General features: G+C 25.1%; 2 protein-coding genes across 2 annotated transcripts; one reads left to right on the plus strand and one right to left on the minus strand.

The window, feature by feature from the left end:
- Positions 1-996: 996 nt before the first annotated feature.
- On the minus strand, positions 997-16,579 carry LOC122715522 (calsyntenin-1). The gene is made up of 4 exons (XM_043937777.1): positions 16,257-16,579; positions 9,586-9,865; positions 7,558-8,369; positions 997-7,210 (listed from the first exon to the last, which is right to left on the minus strand). The coding sequence occupies exons 1-4, from the start codon at positions 16,360-16,362 to the stop codon at positions 5,553-5,555; spliced, it is 2,856 nt and encodes a 951-aa protein (XP_043793712.1). The 5' UTR covers positions 16,363-16,579; the 3' UTR covers positions 997-5,552.
- Positions 16,580-18,929: 2,350 nt separating this feature from the next.
- On the plus strand, positions 18,930-21,627 carry LOC122715532 (the record flags this gene model as incomplete). Its single annotated transcript, XM_043937801.1, has 4 exons — positions 18,930-19,117; positions 19,265-19,350; positions 19,448-20,237; positions 20,455-21,627. Coding segments are annotated over exons 2-4 (1,993 nt in total), but the record flags the coding sequence as incomplete, so codon positions are not given.
- Positions 21,628-24,773: the final 3,146 nt, after the last annotated feature.

The raw sequence follows: 24,773 nt of genomic DNA on the forward strand, positions 1-24,773 counted from the left end.
TTTAATTTTGAAATATTAAGCTAAAAATTAATAATATAAGCTAAAATGTTAAAAAATTATTTTAAAACAGAATAATAGTATTATAATAATTCAGATAAAATCTCATACATTCAAACATTGTAAATCATTATTTATATAATTGCGAAAAATGTTTATTTACATTTTATGTATCGTATTTAATTGTAAATATCTAATATGTATTAAGTGCATGAAAACAAATTAAGAAAAAATTATTTAATGAAAATTTTTAAAAAAATGGCATAATATGACAGCATTTATATACATATATAATTAATGCTGTTAATGTTGAAAATGATTTTAATTTAATAATATATATATACTTATATTTAAAAAAAATAAAGAATTCTGATATTTATAAAAAATATGTCTTTATTTTATTAAATTTTTAACTTAAAAAATATAGAATAAAAATGTTTGTAAAAATTAATAATCAAAAAATATAATGAAAGTATTCAACAATGCAAATATATTATAAAAATGATTGAATTTATTATCTATAGATTATATTATCTATAGATACACATATCAATTGTTTTATTCAATAAAATAATTTGTTTTAAACACAAAAAATTTTGATATATATGTAAATATTTAAATGAAAAATATGTAATAAATCATAAGTTAATAAATGCTATTAAATAAAGATTTTTATTTACTAAAAATGAAGAGGGAATAAATTAATATTAACTATCTTTCAGCTTGTAGGACACATTAAAATATATTATATTTTTTAAATATTTTATATGCAAATTTTAATAATTATTTTATAATATTGTATATATAACTACATTGAAATTTGTTTCTTGATGTTTTTCATTCTATCACACTGTGCAATAAAGTAATTATTAAATGTGATTATATTATGAATATGAATCATGTTATTAATATAAGGATATATAAAATAAAATATACATTTTTAAAGCAAATATGTATATAATTAATGCGTCCTATAAGCTATAAAGTTAGTCCCTTTACTTTTCGAATGTACATCTTTATTAAACAAATACAGTTGACGTCTTAATATTATTTATAATATGTCGTTATAGATAGTATTTCATTTTCCTAGCCTGTGCAGCGTGTATATGCGGCCGCGCTTATGTGTGTATATGTGTATATGAATGTGTATGAAGTGTATGTACGTTAATATGTAAGTGTATGTTTCTCTGTGTATGATACTATTGCTAATATTTCTCTTGTCGAACGATTCTCAATTACAGGATAACAAGGTAATTTGACATTTCTGTGCGTCACGTGCAGACCCGCTGAATAACTCAGTGTGTCACACGTTTAAATCAAAACTTGTGTTACAATCTTTTCTTCATCTTTTTCCATATTTCACATCACTTAATGACTTTGAAACTGTGCTTAGCGTACAGATAGTATCAGTATTAATAATTAAATTCCTTAATGGTACTATATCGTTACTTAACCTTATTAGTTAACACACAATCAATCTGCGACGGGAGGGAATTTAGTCGGTCCGTAACATTTCGCTTACGGCCTAGCTATATAGTCGGTATAGTTGATTATTTAATTCATTACAACGTTACCGTAGGATTGATAGTATTTTATCTCTTTTTTTTCTTTTGAAATGACTTTTGAATTACGTGACAGACACGTACCTACGCACGTAATTTCTGTGGCCTTTTCTTGCATCAAAGGGTACTTAACATTTATATACGAATTAGAGGCGAGAGCATACTATTGCGTATCTGTCGTGCGCCCAAGTGCTCTAACAAATTCGGATCAAGCGTTTTGCATTCAGGAACAGAAATTCGCGGTTTTCTAAGAATCATAGTAATTCTTATAATCGCGAACAATATACCCCTGAATTGTTTCAGCTTGGACCGAAAATTGAAAATATTCTGTAGACTATTTAGGCGAATGGTACGTGTAAATGTCAAAGAGTATGTATATTTATATACGTAAACATACATACACGGATACATGTGCATATGTATACGTACACTAGCTGCCTACAAAATACAATAGTACATTACAAATTCATACCATCTTTTTTTCTTTCTTTTTTTCCTCCTTTCATCTCTTAAATCATTATTTGCAAACAGCTTAGATATATTTTTATGTATAATATATATTATAATAGTATCATCTAGTTGGTTTTGTTCTGCGTAGTTCCATTTTTTCTCTTTTTTTTTCTCCATACAATTAATATAATTAAGTACATCTTTAGAACAGGCGTGTGTACACCTAGTTAGGTTGCAATGGTGTCGTTCTCTCTTATGAATATTTTTTCGCTAGCAGCCGAGAAACGAGTCTTTTTGATATACATATACATATCATCTTGCTCCAAATGGCTCGTTAGACCGGATAACAAAAAAAATGCTCCCTTTCTGTACTCCAGTTGTCGACGGATATTCTTCGTTGACTTCCAGTACAGAATACATTGCGATTTAAATTCTCGCGTTTCTAATGTTGAGAAAGTCAGCATTTTAATTCTTTGTGCAGTTGTTAAATTTTATACTTATGCTGTGTAAAAGACTCAAGAAAGGGTCTGTGAAGGAGTGTGTTGTGCGATCGAAGAAGGAATCGGTCAATCAAATTTCTTTTTCTTTTTCTTTTTTTTTTTTTTTTTCTCTTACGACTCATGATAAATTCTATGATCCCCGATATATATATGTATATGTATGTAAAGAATTTATAGCCCCATAAAAAGAGAAATTCATATATAATTGTTAAACATAATTATTTCCCGAATATTATACTATTTAAATTTATACACTCAGAAATAATTGAATTGCATTTGCAATAACTACAAACTAAAATTGTAAATTAGATGAGAGATTTATAAATTTTTCAATATTATGATTAATTCGATTATTCACGTGGAAACTTACAGAGAAAATTTGAAATGCGCATACACGTGTGTCGCATGTGCGCTGTTATAAAAAAAAAAAAAGAATTAAATAAAATAAATAGCAGCATAACATTGTTTCCTTCACTTTTAGCGATCATTATTATTTTTTATTTTTTTTTTTGTTTCTTTTATTACACTTCGAATATTTAATCGCGCCATTTTGTTCTTCCTCGATCAAATGGAAAGAAAATGTATATAAATAACGCACTTATTCTTTATCTTAACATAATTAAAAGAAAAGTAAAATGAAAATGAAAAAAAAAAAAGAAATTTTCTTTTTTTTATAAATAAAGATGATAGAAACGAATCACGATTATGGCAAGTAACGTCACGATAACGAGTTGCTATATAGGAGCCCTTTACGAAAAGTTTTTAAACTTTTGACAAATTTCTTATAAAAATGATATGATATGCTCGTTGGAAAAATAAATTGTTCATATAGTTTCTATGAATATAGATATCCGTACACAAACTTTCAATACTAAATATTCAATCGGTCGGTATAATTCTAAATACATAGATACATACACAAAATCCTCTCATTACTTCGTAGCGAGTATCAATGCGCAGTTATTTACGAGATCATTCGTCGATAATTAATACCCTGCGGATCATTGCACGTACGAGGCATACATTCGAATGATACAGTGAACTACATTTGCTCACCTAGAAATACATATTTCCCTTTTAATACAAAACAATAGAATACACATTTTCACTTAATATATGGTATGACACATCCCGCTTTTCTTTTTTTAATGAACATGCAAGTAGTTCATGTATCAACGAACGTGCGACATTTTTCTTACGCATCTGTCCCTTAATACCTATGCCGTTATAATAGTTAATGTTTTAAAATACAACAACAGTAGAGCAGTTTGCATTCGAGATGTTCCTCGAGTGGTACGCCTAACATGCGATAGATACTGATAGGAAATCAGTTTGAGTGTTCGCTATTAAAATATAGAGTAGAATTCAACATACTAGTCGCGTAAAGGCACATAAAAATCAGTTTCTCTATGAAACGAGTACGATTGCACGATAATCCTTTAAAAAAATAACAAACGATATCCTTCGCTGGTCGAATTGCTGCGCATTATTTTTCAATAAATAAATTGACTCCATTGTATAAACGGAGGCGCGCTCCTCACCACAGAATAATGATCGGACGCTGTATGTATATGTAAGTACACATGTTTTTTTTTTATTTTCTCTTTTTTTCTTTTTCATGCACATACACATGTACTCCATACAGTCTGTATACGCAATGAACTTGCATACAAATCTATATGCATGCGCACACATGTATACGGATATGATATTATACCGTACTTAATGGTGAAGCACTATCATAAGATGCGCGGCAATGTCCTTACTAAGAGCTAAGAGTTTTTTTTTTTTTTTGTAGATTGATTAGGAAGGAACATTGTGCAAATTATATTAGAGGTTTTCCTTTTTTTTCCTTTTTACTTAAAAATAAAGTGGAAAATTGGGCAAGTATTATACGATGGCCTAGGCTCAGCCCGATTTTACGTGCTACAGATTAGAAATATATATGTGTATATATATATTACTTTTTTATTGTTTATTTTCATTGATAGCATACTAATAATAAAATGGGCATATACAATTTTTTAAATACTTATTTTAGTCGAATATGAAAGACTTGATTGTTATGAAAAAAATATAGATATATATATACTTATGAGATCAAATGTCGAGTTAAAATGTTTAGTTATAGATAAAAAAGAGTAAAATATACATATTCAATTAGATAACAGTCAGATTACGTTATCGGGCTGTCCTGTGTATCAAAGGAAATTATATTCAAATATATAATAGCAATATATAATAATCAGCGTTAGTAAATATTTGTAACAGGTAATAGTGGAATAGAATAAAATAGAATAAAATAGAATAAAAGGAGGAGAAGATAATTAAGAGTATAAAAAGTTCCCTCATCCTATTACTATTAATAATAAAAATAATAATGATAATAATAGTAATAATAATAATAATTATAATAATAATAATAATAATAATAATAATAATAATGATAATAATAATAATTATAATTATAATAATAATAATTAATAATAATGAGTCAAATATAAATTAATTGCTTCCAATATTTACCGAGAACTTCCCAGTAAACTTAAGTATCTTCCACGTGTATTTTTCATCTATCAACATTATGGCATGTTGTAGATAAAAAGTGTTTTAACTATTCAATAAAGCGTCCCGCACTCTCTTACAAATTTTGTTGGCTTTTAAGGAGAGTACTAACTACTAATTATTAACATTTTACAATCACCAATATGTCATTCATCTATGGGGACGGATATAATACGACGCTTTCGTATTTATTCATAGGAATATCGGATTAATTACCGAAAATGTTAATATGTTCTTCAAAAGACGCATCGAAGTTCCAAAAAGTTTCAATTCATGAATATTATGAAAATAGTTTAAGTATAATTCATATAATCAGAGCTCGCTTTAGAACAACGTACATTCTGCAATGTATTACGAAGCGTCATTAAAAAAGAAACAATAATTATTATTTGAAAGGGATTAAATGAAAAACAATATAAGTTAGTACTCCGCTTAATTACCATATGAAGAAAGGGGATGAATGCAGAGGGATAATAATTTAGACATCACGATGATCCCATTCCAAATCGTGAGGTGAAGTGTGACGGCGATGTCGTCCATTATTTATCTCGCAATCATTTTCGCAATCAGAACTGTCTAAATCATCATCTCTGTACGATCCATCTTCCGAGTCTGAACTTCCTGAATCATCCACATCCTCATCTCTCTGACTTTGATGATGAGGATCATGTTCTGTGAGCCTTTCCATTGGATTCACGGTGATAGCAAGTGCAGAATCGTCCCAAGCCATTTCAGTTTCAGCAGCTAATTCATCTCCAGCGGATGGTCGTCTTTTCGCAGCTCCTCTAACTCTTGCGGCTCCTACCACTGCCATTAAAATCAAGAAGCAGATGCAGGCAACTGCAACAATCGTAACTGCATGACTGCTAGTCGCACCTCCGATGCTTCTATTTCCTTCACGAAGCGCAGCTGTTGCGTACTCTTCGGGTAAATCTGCATGATGAGGAGACAATTGCGCATGTCCAGGTGCTGGTTCCAAAATTCTTGCAATCGGTGGTTCGTCAGGAGTAGAATGAGGAAGAACAGTAGTTTTCTCTTTTGGATGAATAACGGCAAGTGTTTGTACGTATTCGTTGCTTGCAAAACGGCCGCTAAGCTCGGAACAAGTTAATTTAAATACACGATCGAGATAATAAGCTGGCTTGCGATTTGTATACATTATAAGACGTATTAATTGCTGATAATTATAAGGTGTGTCAGCGCCTGAGAGAACAACACCATCCCGATCTACACGCGCGGTAATAGAACGGAATCTACGCAGAGCATCGCCTGGTAAACCTAAACTTTCATGATCAGGATTGAGACTTGGATAAACACTGACCGCGCATGCATCTAATCTGGCAGCAGAGCCGGCAGTGACACGAGTGTCTGGAAATACACGTACACCTAGGCGAAAATCTGCGTATTCTCTGGCCACGTAGCCAGTACCGTTGACAGTAATACCGGGACGGGGCGGTGGTAGAACTGTAACGTATGATTGAACGGTTGGTACCGGGAGGGGATTATTTTCACTACCTTCGCAGACGATCGTGGTTTCTAAACGGAAGTTACGACGGCCTGGAGTAGGGAATCGTCTCGAATTGGAATAACCTATGCGACGGAGAAGCGTTTCAACATTAGTACGGTTATCTCCATCGATTCGTACCTCTGTTAGGTCGGAATTGGTGAGCAATTGGGTCCCTGGTTGGAGCAAATCCATTGATGGCACGTGAATACCTTCCTGGCAACGGCGCAAACAGGACAACACGTCTGGTTTCTCGGTCCGTCCAACTAGTACTGATAATCCAGCCAGATAGCCACGGAAATGATGTTTCGTCTTATTGTCGGAACCTTGCCAGCATGCGCCAACAACGAGTGTCGTGTTGACACCTTTCGCAGGGTGCAGTGGCCAATCATCGATAACTTCAGGATTCTTCTCATCCGTGTGCCACTCTTCTCCATCAACGAATAAGGTCACATGGGGAAATTCGACTTGAACGGCATAATGATGCCATTTATCATCGCATACTTGACTTAGTTTCCAACGCCATTCGGCAGGCCGGAAGATATTAGGATCACCCTCTGAGAAATCGCGTCTAAGTAGTAAAATCAGTCTGCAGTTTCTAATAAACAGGGCATAATGATGTCTATTCATTTCTGCAAATTAAAAAATCAATTGTTTTATGAGTATGAAATATATAATAATATATTAAATCATTCGATAAGTAATGCTTTTCGATAATAAGAATGGAATTAAAAACAGAATTTGTTACGGTAATAGTGCTATGAGAAAGAAATCATTCGATAAGTAATGCTTTTCGATAATAAGAATGGAATTAAAAACAGAATTTGTTACGGTAATAATGCTATGAGAAATTTAATATAAAAATGATAAACAATTCTATGTAGTGAAAATATCAATTGATTATCTACAGATGTTTATTTCTAATCTTTATTTCTAATATTATTTATAGAATGATCAAATATATTTTGAGAAAACTTACTGTGATCATCGGCAGCGCACAAAATATGCTCTTTAACATGAGGGTCTTGTCTAGGACGAGGTCGATGTTTCACCCAAACTCCAATCGTAAATTTCTGTGCTAGAGTATGCTCAAGCACATCATTAGGTACAATAGCAGCTGAATCTACCCCATCGAACTCAAAAATTTCGTCCGCTTCTCTGCCTTCGTCTCGAGACAAAGATGCCGTCCAGGAAGTAGTAGGCCCAGGTGTTGGCAATAAATCTACGCTATCGCGAGATGCACCGCATAACTTACGTTGGCTGCGCACACCGTAAGTATCACGATCACAACCTTTCCCTATATGGTCCGTGGCAAGAGTTAAAGTGGCTCGAACATTACGTAATATACAGGGAGCATCGCAAAGATCTAGCCTGGCGGAAGGAAGCAAAGGTTGAGAACCTACGCCAGCGGCATAATCAACTCTTTCTGGAATTCCTCTCCAGCCAGGCGCGCAAACACGATTGACTTTAACGGTGACCATAGCTGGTGCGGATTGCTTCATACCACAATCGTACGCTACCACGCTTAAGATGTAATTGTGAGATCGCTCGTAATCCAATGGCTCAGTGTTGCGTATCGCTCCTTCATTGTCGATGATGAATGGTTGATCAGCTGTCAAAATTTCATACTTGCATACATCACCGAATTTTGGGGTGCAATCTCTATCGGATGCCTCGACACGAACAACTTCTTCGTATAGGCGTCCTTCGTCTACGGTACTGACATAGGCCGGTTGTAGAAACTGTGGTGCATATTCATTCACATCCACTACAGTAATATGCACCGTGGCACTAAAATAATAAAAATAAAATATGTATAATAAATAATAATAAATTTAAAATAATTTTATATTATTTCCTTTAAATTGATTCTTGAATTCTTGAATTTTAGAAAAAACGAAAAAGAGAAACAAGAAATCATATTTCTTATCATAAATATTATAATTATTTATAAATGATAAAATTTATGATTATCAATATTTATAATCTCAGATTTTATAGTTACATGAGTATAACTTCTTATCAGAGATAAGAAATTGAAAAAATAATGTATTTTTGTTTCCATGATCTAATTTGTTCGAATGCAATATTGCAGAAATCTAAATCCTTTTTTATAGTTAAAAAAATTAACTTCGTAATTCTAATTTATTATGCTATCTAAGGATACTATTGCCAAGCGATAATAATTAAATCAGTAAATATAATCTGATGCTCTTCTCTGTGATATAAGAAGCAAGTATTGAGACAATTACACGTGTGTTATATGAAATAAAAATAAGAATATAATTGCAGGTACTATCTTCGACTAACACTGAAAAATAATAAATTTCTATTATTAATAAATAATGGTAGAATCGATAGTAATGTATTAATATCAGTGTAAAAAAATCGATTCAATATCGATATTTTAGAAATCATTCTAAATCATTCATTCAACAATCATTTAATATTTTATGAATATTTTGATATCTATTCGATATCTTAGTTTTTATTTCTAAACATTATAATTAAGATCAAAATACATATTACCGTTGTTAATCGACACATTGAATTTGTTTCTCTATTTTATCAAGTTATGTCAATATCTACTTTTCATTATAACGTTTTGAAATGAAAGTTAAGGTATCGAATAAATATCGAAATCGTAAAGTATAAAACGATATCGATATTTTCTTAAAACATTAAATGAATATCGATACTTTCGTAAGATATCGAATGGTTTTTGATTCGATACATCGCTTTAGAATTCGTATGAATATCGAAAGGATGATTCTAAATATCTAAAATTTTAATACGTATTGACCTTCTATTATATACTTTAATATCAAATCGCTTGAATATCGATAGTATTAGTATCGATTCAATTGCTAAATATAAGTATTATTATTTTTTATCGAAAATCATTTAAAAAATATTATAGAATACATGCATTTGCAAGTGTTATAACAAAAGCTAAAATGAATTACATTTGTAAGATGTTTAAATTTATTTAATGCACAATTCGTACTTTTCCGATAATGATCCATTGCAGCCAACAGCTTCGATATCAAACTTGTAATTACGCCGTTTCTCGCAGTTCAGAACTCGCAGCGCCCTCAGTTCTGCCATTCCTTTCTCTTTCAAAACAATCTCGAAGGGCGCTTCACCATGGTGTTTGTTCGCGATACGGAAGGAGCAGACTTTAGCACCTATAGCTCGTATTTGTGGTGTGACCTCGACCAAAGTTTCATTTTCCTTCACCAAGCCGTGGTATCCACTTTCTGGACTATCCAAATCCAATCGGGGAGCTGAAGAATACAAGCAAGATCTAGTTTAGCACTTAACATAAATAAAATAAAAGAATAATTTGAATATTTCAAAACAAATTATTATTTTTTAAGATACATTTTATTATGTAATGATTTTATATCATGTAATGATTTTATATTGTGATATTTTGAAATAGTAGAATTGCATTTATCTATTTTATAATCATTCAGAAAAAAATTTAAATTGTTTTCTTTCTTTGAATATTGATATAATTAAGAAAAAATAAAAATTATATTGAAAAGAAAACGGATGGAATTAAAAGAAATATGATCTTAAATTTATTGAATTCTTTGATTCAATTTTAATAAAATTTACACACATACTATGATTTCAATTTTATAAAATATAGAATAAAAGAGTTAGATTTGAATGCAAATAATATGTTATTGTATATAGACCTTAAATTATATTTTTTTTTATGAAAACATTATATCATTGTGTATTTATTATTTTTGTTGAAACAAAAAATAAAAAATAAATAAAAAGAGAAAAATGGATGATATTATTATTGCTTTAAACTTTTTTAACATATATTTTCAATGTTTTAAATTATTTTAAGCTTCGTTGTATGAAAAAGAAATTTTGATACAATCTAACTAAAGCATTGGAAATCAATTGATTTTTAAATAAAAAAATGAATGATTATAAATAGATATTGATTCGTTAATTTAAATTTATTATTCATTTTTAATCAAAATTTAATCAAACTTCAATATGGTACAAATATATATTTTATTAAATTAATATCTTTATCGAAAGCTGATTGATATTAGAGACCAGAATAAAATATTTAATATTTCGATAAAAACGATTTGAATAATGAAGATAAAATAACTAATTTAGTTATTAATCGTGATTATCTGTATCGATTTAACACGAATTTAAATCATTAATCATAATCGCGACTGGTATCTACTTAAATATTTCAATTGCATTAAAGTATTAATGAATCATATCATTATATAAATAAAAGGCAAAATTCAAATTTTAAAATGAAGAAAATTTTGATTAAATAATTAATGGAATTAATAATTAAGTATTCATTCTAATCTTAAATGGATTACAAGTTTGAAAAGTAAATATTTTATCATTATTATGATTGATAATTAAATATTTTAATTATGATACTGACCTATAACAAGATTATAATTTCGAACAAAATTTTTTCTTCTAGAAATTTTATTTCTAAAAAATATATTTTTACAAATGTTATTCATGATTATTATAAAATATAAAAATTATTATATAAATAATATATGTAATCCTAAATATTTAAATTTATTAAATAATTAAAAAATTTTAATTTAATATTTCAGTCAAAAATTCAAATTTATTTTATAGATTTTTTTTAAAAAATAATTTTTTCATTTCTGTGATATCTAGATTAATTTATACTAGATTAATCCTAGAAAGAATTACATATTAATGTTCTATATCTTCGTAAAAATTAAATGAATTATCTAAGTATAGTTTCTTTTTTCTTCAAAGTAAAAATATCACATTTGTGATTTAATTTCCCAATTTAATCCCTTAGAATTGTTAATTGATAATAAAGTTATCCAAAAGAGAAATAAGAGTTTACAAAAATAGACCGGAAGCTTCGTGGCGTAGTGGAGAGAGATCTTGATATTCGAATAATGTAAAATTTCAAATTAATTTAAAAAAGAATCGTGTAGATAATTTTAAATTATTGTGTAGACATTAAGAGAATCGTGAATGTTCATGTTCATGATATTCTATCTGAATATTCCCATCTTGTTAGTATCAATGAGAATAATAATCATCATGTTTTAATAAGTAAGTCATTAAATATTTCTTGAATATTAATTAATGGTAACATTTTATAATTCGTTTTATTTTTCTTCCTTTAATGATTTGAAAAATCTTTGATCCATGTTCCTTATATCTTAATGCTCTTTTTTTTTTTATCTTTATTAAATAGAGTTAATGATGAAATAATATTTACTTTTACGTTTTAGTTAGAAACGATCGGAATAAATGACTTTTACTGAGAGTTTAAGTTGAATGTAACCTGAATTCTTTATTTTTAGAGATAGTTGAATGAGAACGTTCGAAAAGCCAAACGAGGTCTGACGATTTTTCGATTCGGGCCTTTGATGGAACCATGATATTGATTTGCATGGTAAAAGTCAGATCGTGAATTACTAAAATGTCAAATATGTGCTTCAAAATTCCATGCATAATTGTTTTGTTTAAAAAGAAAAAGTTTTTAAACGAAGCAATAAATATATATGTATATTTAATTTTCTTAATTTTCTAAATTTGAGTATTATGATTATATTGGTTATAATATAATGAGATCGATTTTTCTTAAAATAGAAATGATCACAAAACAATTTGATTTATTCATTTCATTTTCAACAAGAATTATTTAATCATTTTCTGTTTCAAATAGTATCTTTTTTTTTTTTCTTTTTTTTTATTTGTTCTTAGTACCTCAACACATTATGACAAAGATACAATGAAGATCTATTTCATAGTTCAATATTATCGATTATACGAATAGAAAGTATTTCAATGAAATTGAATTAAAGAATGATCCAATCGTGAGAATATGTAGTCCATTGACAACCGATAAGTTCGACATCATTTACATTGTCAAACAACAATTCCTGACTATTATATTCCGATACTGATGTTCTTCTATTTCAGACTAAAAGCAATAGTTAATGCGCTCATCGCCAGAGATATTTCATGTGGTTGTTCCAACTATGTTGCGAGTCGTTTTCTTAATTCAATGCTGAAAGTAAATTACATAACGTGGATTATTCAATAATAATTGTTGAAAAGAATTAAATTAAAAATCTAGAACAAAATTAATCCATACCGAAACTCCATTTCTAAGAAAATTGAATTTAAAAGTTTACAGGATACACGTATGTTCATATAATTTCCGATGATTCTTGTAAATTAATTTGTATCAGTTATTCATAAATGCTATTTAAAAAAATATTTATTAAATTAATTTAATTCAATCATAATTTAATCGATCAATAAATTGATATAAATGTTATTTTTTGTTTTATATTTATATTATTTTTTTATATTACATATTATAGATATTTTTGTTTTACTTTGTTCGTATTTTGTAAAATTGATTAAAAAAATTTCATTGATTTTATTTATACAAAAAAATAAAATATTAAGAAATTAATGTTAATTTAAAAATATAAAAACAAATAGAAATTACAAATTAATTAATAAAATATTCTTTATAAAAACAAAATGATTCATTTAGATGATATTACAAATATAATAAAATAGTTTAATAAAATTTTAAAAAGTAATATTAATTTCAATCCAAAATATAAACTTTATTACAAATATACGATTAATGATTAATAATTCAAGAAACACGAATAATATAAAATATATGATGATAATCGTAGCAATTTCTGATATCTGATAAAAGAATGTACCTTATATCAAGATGGCATTAAACTATTGATAAAGTTAAGTGTAGTTCCAAGGAAAAGTTTGGAGCATCATTCTAAAAACTTTTATCTTCAAACTTTAACAAAGTATAGACAACAATACAAAATTTTGTGTGAAAATTTTCAAACCATTTATTTGTTAATAAATAGTATAAACAGTCGAAAAAAAAATTAAAGAATCGAAATTTTTAAATACAAAATATACTAGAATGACTACATCTGAATAAAAAAAAAATAAATTAAGTAAAAATTAAATAAAATAATAAATAGAATATAACGATAGAAAAAAAAATGTTAAGAAAATTATCCTAAAATCAAGGAAGTATACGAAATTATTGATATTTCTATTATTTTGTTTAAGAGAAACAGGAAGTTAAAGAGAAGTTCTTTCTCAAAATATTTCATAAATATGAGTTTCTAATATCTTTCGTTACTTCCATCTACTTGTAAAGTTCCATCAAAATCGGTAACGTTTCATATTAGTCCTTGGTAAAGTCTTAAATTGAACGAAACTCCGTTCACTACTGCTTTCTAGAAAGTTTGACACTTTGCACCTTGCCATTGAGACTAGAATCTTTCAAATGAAAGAACCTTCAATCTGAGTGATGTTTATAAGATATTTTGCGATAAAATAATATTTGATTAATATATTATTTCTTTGGAAAGTTATTTTGATTAATCATTTAATTGAATTTATAAATTTAATATTTATAAATTTTATATTTTCATAAAATTCTAAAGAAACAAATGATATTTGTTTTAAAACTTTATTTTTTCTTCTAAACTTGTAAAATAATTTTCAATTAATATATAATGCAATATAGATTTTCAGCATATAATAATAATCCAATATAATCAATTGGTACGAAAATCAAAGAAAGAATTCTATGAAATTTAATTTATGAATTAACTTTATTTGAAAAGCTTTTACAACAGCTAAATTTGATATAGTTAAGAAACTTCTAAAGTTTCCAAGATATTTTAAATTCAATCATGCGCCCTCTTTGAAAAGAAATTTTGAATTTCTTAACATAAAATTGTAATTAGAGAAAATATATTCTTTAAATATAATAAAATTATAATGTTAATATAATTAATATTCATAGCAGATAAAAAAATTAATTTATCTGAATTAAATTATTTAAAAATATACAGACGACCTAATTTATTAAAAAATGTATTTTAATTATTTTTTAATTTTATATTTTATTACTAATTATATGCTAACTAATTTTTGTTAAAAATATTTTTTTTTTCAAATTATCGAAAATAATTTCAAAATATCGAAAAAAAAATAAAAAAAATTATATAATCATATATTAAATATATTCGTAATTAAATAGTTATATAGATATATAAATATACATTGTAAATTATTATATCTAAAATTTTTCTTCAAACTGAACAATGATCAATAATAAAATTGTTATTATCGATTGAAGTTATTACATATAAGTCGAGATAAATCAATACAAACGTTCGATTCATCGTTGTCCGTTTCGAAAAACGTTTTGATTCAATTTTATTTCAAATGAGATTTTATTCTGCTTTGAATTGAAAAACAATCTTTATAAAAGCGAGATATATCACATAATTTGAGATACAGACGAAACTGGTCGAATTTTTAGTTATTATCGAATATAGACGTGATTATAAATCAAAACACATCGAAATTGATTAAAGAAAAAGACATAAAAAAGAAAAACATAGGTATACATATAGATATATGTAAACCATAATGCTTTATCGAACACTATCACACATAGTTCATTCATACTTTGCATTGTTATGCAAAATATTTTAAATATCAATAAAAAAAAGTAGTTTATATATAATTATTATATATATAAGTTTATATAATTATATAGTATAATTATTATATATAATATAGTAGTATATATATTACAATCATTGTAACGTTGAATCTTGAAGCAATACTTTGTGTCACAATGATTATTTTATAATACATTAAAATAATTAAAATAATTTTGCTTATGATGATACAAAATATAAATATTATATTAATAATATAACTTATATTAATTAATTAAATTTATAATTTTATATATTTTTTTTATATATATATATATTTTTTATCTTATAAAAATTAATATATAAAATATAATTCGTAATTATATATTGGAAAATTCTTTAACAATTATTTTCATACAAATGCTAATTATAATGTAGAAAATAAAATATTTTTAAGAAACTTAGATAAAATAATATATTAATATATATTTATAAATAGTAAAATCATAAATAATATTTAATTAAATATAAAAAAATACATATATATATCATATATATCAAGATGATTTCCAATATTAAAAAAAATAGTTCATTTGCGAATTTTTTATAATTCATTTTTTATATAAATATTTAGTAATTAATCTTATCTCAAAATATTATATCATTTAAAAAAATTAGAAAATAACATGAAATTTCTAGCGATATATATCTGATAGCGTCATAAAATGTCACTTCATTCTTGTAACTTTTAATAGAGTCCAAGTTTTCGACGCGAGTAAATCTAATCTGATTCACATCTCTTTTGTTATCGTAAAGCATGACTAATCCTATCATAAGCGCAATCATAACATATAATTCGCTCATATTTACCAAAGTTTTATTTGTAATATCATTTCTTATCCGATGCAATTTTATACATCTATCGTAACACCGATCGGAACAAGTCAATGAATTCGCCATAACAGTTTCAGTGACTGCAGGTGCTTTCGAAAGAACAATTGCACCTGCGAGTTACTATTCGATAAACGATATATAATTAAGTGATGTGTAATTCGATAAAAGATATAAAATTAATTTGCTACGCGCAATTTTTTAGAAAAAAGAAACAATAATTAAGGAAATTAAATGAATGTAGGGCATGAGAAAAGAGAAATGAAATCACCTCCATGATTGTTGAAAGAGCTCGGTGTCGACTCGAGTGCTGAGTTACTCGCGTGGGAGAGACCGAGGGTCAATCCAAAAAACACAGCACTAGCCGCTAGTAACATCTTCTTTATTTCCTGTTTCCAGGATATTCCGATTACCAATTCTTCAATCGACAGCACTTGACTTATCACTCGCAAGAACTCGCTTTTTAAAAGAGCATCGCCGTCTACTGCACGACTCGCTTGCGACACCACGCACAATCGCGAAGTCAATATTTGAGCAGAATATCGATTCGGCAGAAAAAGTAGTGTTGATTCTTGTCGCTAGTTGGCGCACAAGCACAGTGTTTAGAGATCCAGTATTACGAACATGGATGAACTATATTATAGAAATTTAAGATTAGAGAATTTTATATACGAAAATTTTATATTTTTATAAATATTTTATGAATATAAATTAATTAATGAAAATAACTAATTTTTTTTAATTACAATAAATATAATATAAAAAAATTTCTGATAAAATTCTGAGTAAAAATGTTAAATAAAAAATTAAATAATATCGATGCTAAAAAAATCTATTATCTTATATGATCTTATAAAATCTATAATCTTATAATCTCATTTTTATTTTATTATTGTAACAGGCGCTTATATTTCTACCATTTTACGTAAATATATCATGTAAAAAACAAAGCTTGATTATATAATATTGAAATATAAATATATAAAATTAATAATAATTAATTAAAAATTAATATAATTAATAATATAATATATATATAATTTTTATAGCAATGAAAGTATTTTTTTATTTATGCATTAAAAAAAATTGAAGATATAAAATATTACTTATAATATTATTAAATTATCATATAAATAAAATAAATTTAATTTTTATTTTTTTCTTCATTTAAATTTGATTGCAATTTATTTTTGATAATTCTAAATTATCTTTTACAATTATAAATTTTTATATTATAAAATATAATATACTAAATTTTGTATAATTATGATTTTTATAATTAATGATTATTTTTAAAAATATAATTGCATAATAAATTTATTATAAAATAACTTTTCGTTAATATTTACTTTTACAATATTAAAGTTTCCTCTTTAGATTAACAGTTTCATTTATTATAAAACTTTTCAATATTTCTAATTTTTTTATATATGATGCATTCATATTATTTCATACAAGATGTTTTATTTAAAATAAAATATCTTTTAATCTTTTAAAGAAAAATGCATAAAAAATATTCATATACAAAAATTATTTAATATAAAAACATATATTATATATTTTTTTTTATTATATTTAAATGAATGCAGAAATGTTATGTAAAGATTAATCTTAATTTTTTTAATAAAATCATATAATTTCTTTATTAATACATTAATTGATGCAGTTTATTATTTTAAACAAAAAAAATATTAAACTATTTATGTTGAAAAATTATTAGTTTAAAATAATCTATTATATTATAATTAGAAATTTGTTGTATATAAAATTTATTGTATATGGAAAACATCAAGCGGTACTCTACTGCTCTTCTTGTCTTTTATATAATAAGTATTACAAACTTCATATTATAATATTTCCTAGACTAGTAAATTTTCGAATCAAAACTTAAATAGCTTAATATTTTTTTATAGAAAATAATGATCAACTAGTTTATGAAATTTGAATCGAGTGCATTAAAAATTATATGATTCCATTAATTTTATTTTTATATAATTGCTTTGTGATCATCTACAAAAAAAATGTTCATAATATATCTTTATACATATCAAATAATTTTCGTAAAAATATTTTTTTCATAATATTTTTTATTAAAAGATATTTCGCTGTTTTTATATAAAATACTTTATATTTATTATTTATTTTATTTTACATTATTTTATATTGCTATTTATTTTTATTTTAAATAGTAAGATATCAAATAGAAAAGATATATTTATAATTATTTTAATAAATAATCGTATGCGCATGCTGTCTAATGGCAAGTTTAAATATATAATATTTATATATTATATATAAAATATTACATATATAAATATAAATCATATATTCAATAATCATATATATAAATATAAATCATATTGTTTTTGAGGAAATTTTATTTTTAGTATTACAATGAATATCATATGTAAAAAGAAATTTGTTAATAATATATAGATAAATTTTATTTTTTTAAGTTGACTAACTAAAACACATTCGAGATAAAGACAATAAGTTTTTCATATTTTTTATTTTTTTTATTTTCAAGATTATTTTACGCTTGTGCAAGGTAAATTTATTTTTTTCAAGAGGTTTATTTTTCTAATTATAATATTTATAATCACTTCATGTTCTTATTACAAAAATTAAAAATTGTCAAATACAAAATTATTGTTGAAAGTTCAAATTCTTAATTTAAATTAAGAATTATAAAAATAGCAGTGTAAAAGTTCCGTTGTTAAAAAAAATATAGAAATTTTCATATTTGATTTCTATATATAAAAAGTGTGAATATATTTATATTTGCTATTTAACAATTATTAATTAACTAATTTTTAGAGGAATTTTAGTTTTCAAATTGGCTAGCTGTATCACTAAGTTTTTTATTCTATTTTTATAATGTGAAATTTTTGCAACGCAATATCTGATTAAATAATGTGTATATATATATATATATAAAATTTTAAAAATATATGGGAATCCCAGAAAGATTACCATTATTCACAGAGGACTATATATTTATATGGCTGTGCATTTATTATTCATTCTTAATATAGTGTTTGATTGATAAATATAGTATTATTCCAATAATTTAATACTGTGCAATTTAATAAGTGCATTAATATAATATTTTTGTTATTAAATAATTAAAAGGTAAATATTCATTCAGTTTGTTTTATTTTTTTTTTCATAAAAAGTATAAAATATAAAAGAAAAATAATATTTGAGAAATTATAAAAATGGTTCTCTTATTTTAATATATTTTAATTAAATCTATTACTGTATTATGAATATTTATAGGTAAAAAAATTTTTAAATAATTTTGGAAAAATTTTATACTTAAATAAAAAAATAAAATGTCAATTGCTGATCAAGATGCTGATTGGGTAAATATCAATTATTATATATAAATGAAATTTTAATTTTTTTCTTTGCATCCTAATTAATTATAATTGTAATTAACTGTATTTTATATTTTTATAGAATGAAATGTTAAAAATTGCAAAATTACAACAACAAGAATATTATGAACTTTTACCAGAATGGACAAAATATACTATAAATGAATATAAATATTTAAAACAAAATATTGCATATGCACTTTTTGGTCTCCCATCAGAGAATGAAGAAAATAAAAATGTATACATTGAAGATGAAAAAATAGGAGAAAAGAAACAAATAAAGGATATTACTGAAACCCTTTGTTACAAATCTGATGCAGAAAAAATTATAAATATTGTTTATGAGCAAATATGTACACATGGTAAAGGATGTATAGAGGTAGACTCAATATATTATGGAATAATTTACAATATATCATTTTGTACTAAAAATAATATTAAAAATAATGTGACTGAAGTATCTAATTCAAAACAAGAAAAAGTAACTGATTCTGGAGTGGAAGATAAAATACAGATATATTCAACACCAATTTTTAAAATAAAATATTTAAGTGAAACTTGTACAAAAGAAGAAACATGGTATATTGACCAAAATGGTAGAGTATATAAAAGTTGGATAGATTATATAGAAAAAAATACTTTACCACAATGTACAATGGTTCTTCCAAAAGATGGATTCTATCATCCTGATCCAAGTTATGAAATTACTGAAGAATATTCAACAGTATGGTTGGAAATTTTGGATTCACCTGCATGTAGTACACAAGCAACCATTTTTAAATATGGAGATATAACTTCTACGCTATTTGGCACATGTGGACTTTGTTTGGGTGTAGCATCTATTTTTACACCTATTGGAATGGTTGTAGTAGGTAAGTTAGATAAAATTACGTATAACTAAAAAAAATATACAATAATATAATACAATATAAAAATTATATAAATATAAATATAAAAATTATATTGTTTCAAAACTAATTTTTGCTATTTTAAAATATGACAATATAATACACAAAATAATTTTTGCTGTTTTAAAATATAACAATTATAACAAAATAAATAAGATCATAATAATTATTACAATTACAGGTGCAACAGTAACTTCTAGTATAAGTGGTATATGGGCAGCTGGTAGATCAATACAGAATTTAATAGATAGAAGTTCTCATGAACAAAGTATAGGATTAACAAATAGGGATTCCTTTTGTTCATGGTTAACTATAGTTGGTGGTTCAATTGGTTTAATAAGCAATAGTGGAAATATTATTCTTACTAAACTTATAAAAAATGGTAGTGATATAAGCAATGCAGTTAAAGTTGCATACAATGCATTAGTTTTAAGTAATTTAGGTATTAATAGTTTTGGTGTAGGATATCAGGCATATTGTATGTATCAAAAATATCAAGAAGAAGGTCAAATTCATATATTAGATGTGGTATCTCTGTCAACTCATTTATTATTCTTTGGTAATTCAGTTATAAATTTACAGTTTGCAGAAGATCTCATTAAATCTACTCAAGGTAAAATTTTAGATGAATATAGATCTACATTACGTTCTAAACATCTTCGTAAACAATTTAATCGTACAAAACGTAATGCTGCTGCAAACAATACAGATATAATATCCGAAAATGCTGAAGTAATACGTTATGTCAATAGAAAGATAGATTTACAATTAAAAAATAATTTGAGTAATATTCCCATTCAAAAAAGCACTATATGTTTTGAAGATGGGAAATTGATAATTTGCGGCATTCGTTTCTTAGATCCAATGAGATTTGTAGAAATATTAATTAAGGATGATCAATTTTCAAGTGAGAAGAAGTTTTCATTTAATAAAGAAAATAATAGTAGCAAAGATATGTTCTTCATATTAAAAGATTTGCTTTTAACTTTATTAAAAAATGTGTTTTTAGATGATAATAATAGAGAAGATTATGAATCTGAATTTAATGATATTTTAAATGATATAAAATATATGAATAATGCTCCAAATATTTTTATTCTAATATTTCAAATATCTTTTACTTTAATAACAAAATCTCAATTTTGTTCAAAATATTTATCAGATGCAGTTCATTTTATATGGTGCTATATAAAAGAAAGTTTGATACAATTTAGTTCAGAACTTCTTAGTAATAACGAACAAACACAAAAAAAAATATGTGAAATATTAACAGTTTTATTTGAACATATGGAAAAGACAATAAAATTATCATCTGCTTTCAAAAAATATATTGAAGAATATGTGAGAAATAAAGAATAATAAAAATAATAAGAAAATGTTCAAATTTTTAATATTATTATTTAAAAATATACTTTTCTAATAAAAATGGATAAATAATGAAAAAAAATTTATAATAATCTAAGAAATAATATTCATACGATATTTTTTTATTAATAATATTTTATTATATATATATATATATATATATATATATATATTAAAGATAATAGGAAGTGCAATTATATTAATTAAAATATTAGATAAATATAAGAATATAAAAGAGATGTACAAAGATATCGACGAACATATTATTTTAGGTAACAGAAAAAATACTTTTCTATTTATAAAATTATATTTTATATATAATTATATTTATTATATTGTATATTGTATATATAATAAAGTATTTATATTTTTCTTATATAAAAAGCTAATTAAACTGAACTTTTGTTTGTTATACATGTTTTATTAAAATAGAATTAGATATTTCAAATTTAATAATAATTTATTAGAAGATACATAAAACCCTTACATAAATGTAACGCGCGCGCGCACACACACACATACATAGTTCTATTCTATATTCTATTTTATTTAAAAATTTAGTTTTGTATATTTAAAATTGTATTTATAATATTTGTAATTTATATGTTTCATTATTTTTTTTTCAAAACTATATTTTATTTGTAATTCATATATTTTTGTACATATTGTAAAGAAAAAAACTGTTGATTTTTTTACGGGTTCATTAACTACATTGAATCGATAATGAATGAATATTTTTAATTTTTACATTTTTAAATATATTATATATTATATATTATAAATTATATATAAATATATTATATATTATATTTCATGAAATTATTCTAAAGATACATTATAAAGTAAAAAATATATTACCTATATTTTTTTACATTAAAAATTTAGATATAATTTTGAAAAAAAAAAAAATAATTGTTTTCAATATCTTGTACTTCGTTTCTGATCACATCATTTCAAGAATCAAACATAGAAAAGCGAATAATAGAAGAAAAATAAAAATAGATTAAAAATTGCGAAATAAACGCCATTTCCGTTACTGTAGAATATATGAAGGAAAGGAATAATTACTATAAAGAAGGAAAGGAAATAATAGAAAAAAGATGAAAATAGAGTAAAAAATTAATAATTAGCGCCATCTCTTGATTCCAAAAAACATTTTTTTAAAAACATATAAAAGATGGCGATCATATTCAGTTCTTGTTCTACTTTGTTTAAAAGAAATATATTTCATACTCAAGAGATGGCGCTGATCAACAATTTTACTCTTCTACCTTAAAAGAGATGTTATTAGCACTCAAAAGATAGCGCTGATAGATAATTCTTATTTTATATTTATTCTTTTCTTATTATTAGTTCTCCTTATTTATATTATACCTTTAAATTCTGGAGCATTCTAAAGATGGTGCTGATTTTCACATTTTCACTCTATTTCTGTTTTTCTTCCAATATTCTCTTTCATCTACATTACTGAACATCTTGTTCTGTTATTTTTTACCTAATCTTTCAATTAAAAATTTTAATAAAATCCATTTGATCCAATTTTTATTTAATATTGTAAATATTGTAAATATATCTATACATATCTATACATATTTTATTTTTTTCCTCTAAACAATTAATATCATCGCATATTGTTTTTATATTTAAATTTTTAGACAGCATAGAAGATATTTAATTTTTTTTATCAAACAGGATATATATAAATATCCCGGATATATATACGAGATTTATATAAATTTTAAAAATCGCGAATACTATTACAACTCTGTTAATATGTTACTTTCGTATTATATATTTTTTTTCCTCTAAAGCACCGTGTCTCGAGAAACTATGACTCTTGTCTCTGACATGTATCCCTTATGCATGTGTTTCAATATTCCCGACACGATTATACCACAATTGCAAGTACTATAATTATATATACTTATCTATATTTTTTACAAATGACAGGTATTGCATAAACGAGGCCTAGTATCTATTTTGAAATGTCGTGTCGACTGACAAAATCCGACTAAGAAAACGGACGGAGAAGATTTTTGCGAATAAATGGCAAATGGATAACACAGTTGATTGAAAATTGTGTGCATTAATTTCAAATAAGGTCCTTAAAGCTTGACCACCAATCTTTTTTTTTTTTTTTTTTGAATGTTAATTATTGTTCTCATAGGAATTGAAAATTTAACGAATCTGTACAGGATTCGTATGGTGATGATATGAGATTGTACCACATTAAAGATATTTATAAAAAAGAAAAGAATTTTAATTTGAAATTTAATATGTATACAGTACAAATGTAAGTGAAATCTAATAGGAAATATTCATTTTGTAGGATTCGATTAATTCCAGAGTTATCATTATAATTTATTGTAAAACTATTGCAAAAATAGTATATTGTAAAACTTGGGATATTACGAATTGAAAGAAATTTAAAAAATTTGAAGACAGAAATATGTTATATTGATAAAATTCCATGATGATAAAATATACGATTAATTAAAAGTAAAATTGAAGCTTTAAATATAATAAATCTAAAAGGAACAATAGGAAGAAAATTTTTAATATCTAACAAAATTTTTAATAATTGTTTTTGCAAATCTTTCGTTAATTAATTAATCATAAAACTTTACAACCCATTAATTTCATTCATAGCAAAAAAAAAATTATTTATCATCATATAAATTGAGATTAGTAATTGAGATTATTATCGTTAAAATGAAAGGGAGAGAAAGGAAGAGAGGAAATCAGAAAAAACCTTTAAATCGAGGAGATATCATTCAAAACTCTTATTTATCATTGAACATAAAATAAACAGATATCCGAGTATTGAAATAAACGTTTGACAGAACGATAGAGATCAATTCCAAAAGATATTGAATCACATATATTTTCGACCAACTTTAAATTAAAAAATCCGATTTCTTTTTTAGGTTTAAAAAAATATTTTTAAAATTTACAAAAAACTACAAAAACGATGCAAAAACTACCCCTTAAAACAACGTGACTCGTTTAACACACGTCACTTCTTTTTCTTATTCCCCATTCGACCTCTTCAATCCCCTCGATCCCTTTCCTTGGCAGCACAAGAGGCTCCTCTTTTGCAGGACGAAGGGCATATCCGAAAAATAAAAGAGGCTG

The sequence above is a fragment of the Apis laboriosa genome, unplaced genomic scaffold, assembly GCF_014066325.1.
Source record: "Apis laboriosa isolate Shangri-la unplaced genomic scaffold, ASM1406632v1 scaffold38_cov145, whole genome shotgun sequence".
NCBI lineage: Eukaryota > Metazoa > Arthropoda > Insecta > Hymenoptera > Apidae > Apis > Apis laboriosa.

Coding starts and splice junctions, on each gene's coding strand:
- LOC122715522 (XM_043937777.1), bottom strand. CDS start 16,362: ATGTTACTAGCGGCTAGTGCTGTGTTTTTTGGATTGACCCTCGGTCTC. Junction 9,866..16,256: donor CTCTTTCAACAATCATGGAG/GTGATTTCATTT, acceptor TGTATTCTTCAG/CTCCCCGATTGGATTTGGAT. Junction 8,370..9,585: donor AATGGATCATTATCGGAAAA/GTACGAATTGTG, acceptor TTATTATTTTAG/TGCCACGGTGCATATTACTG.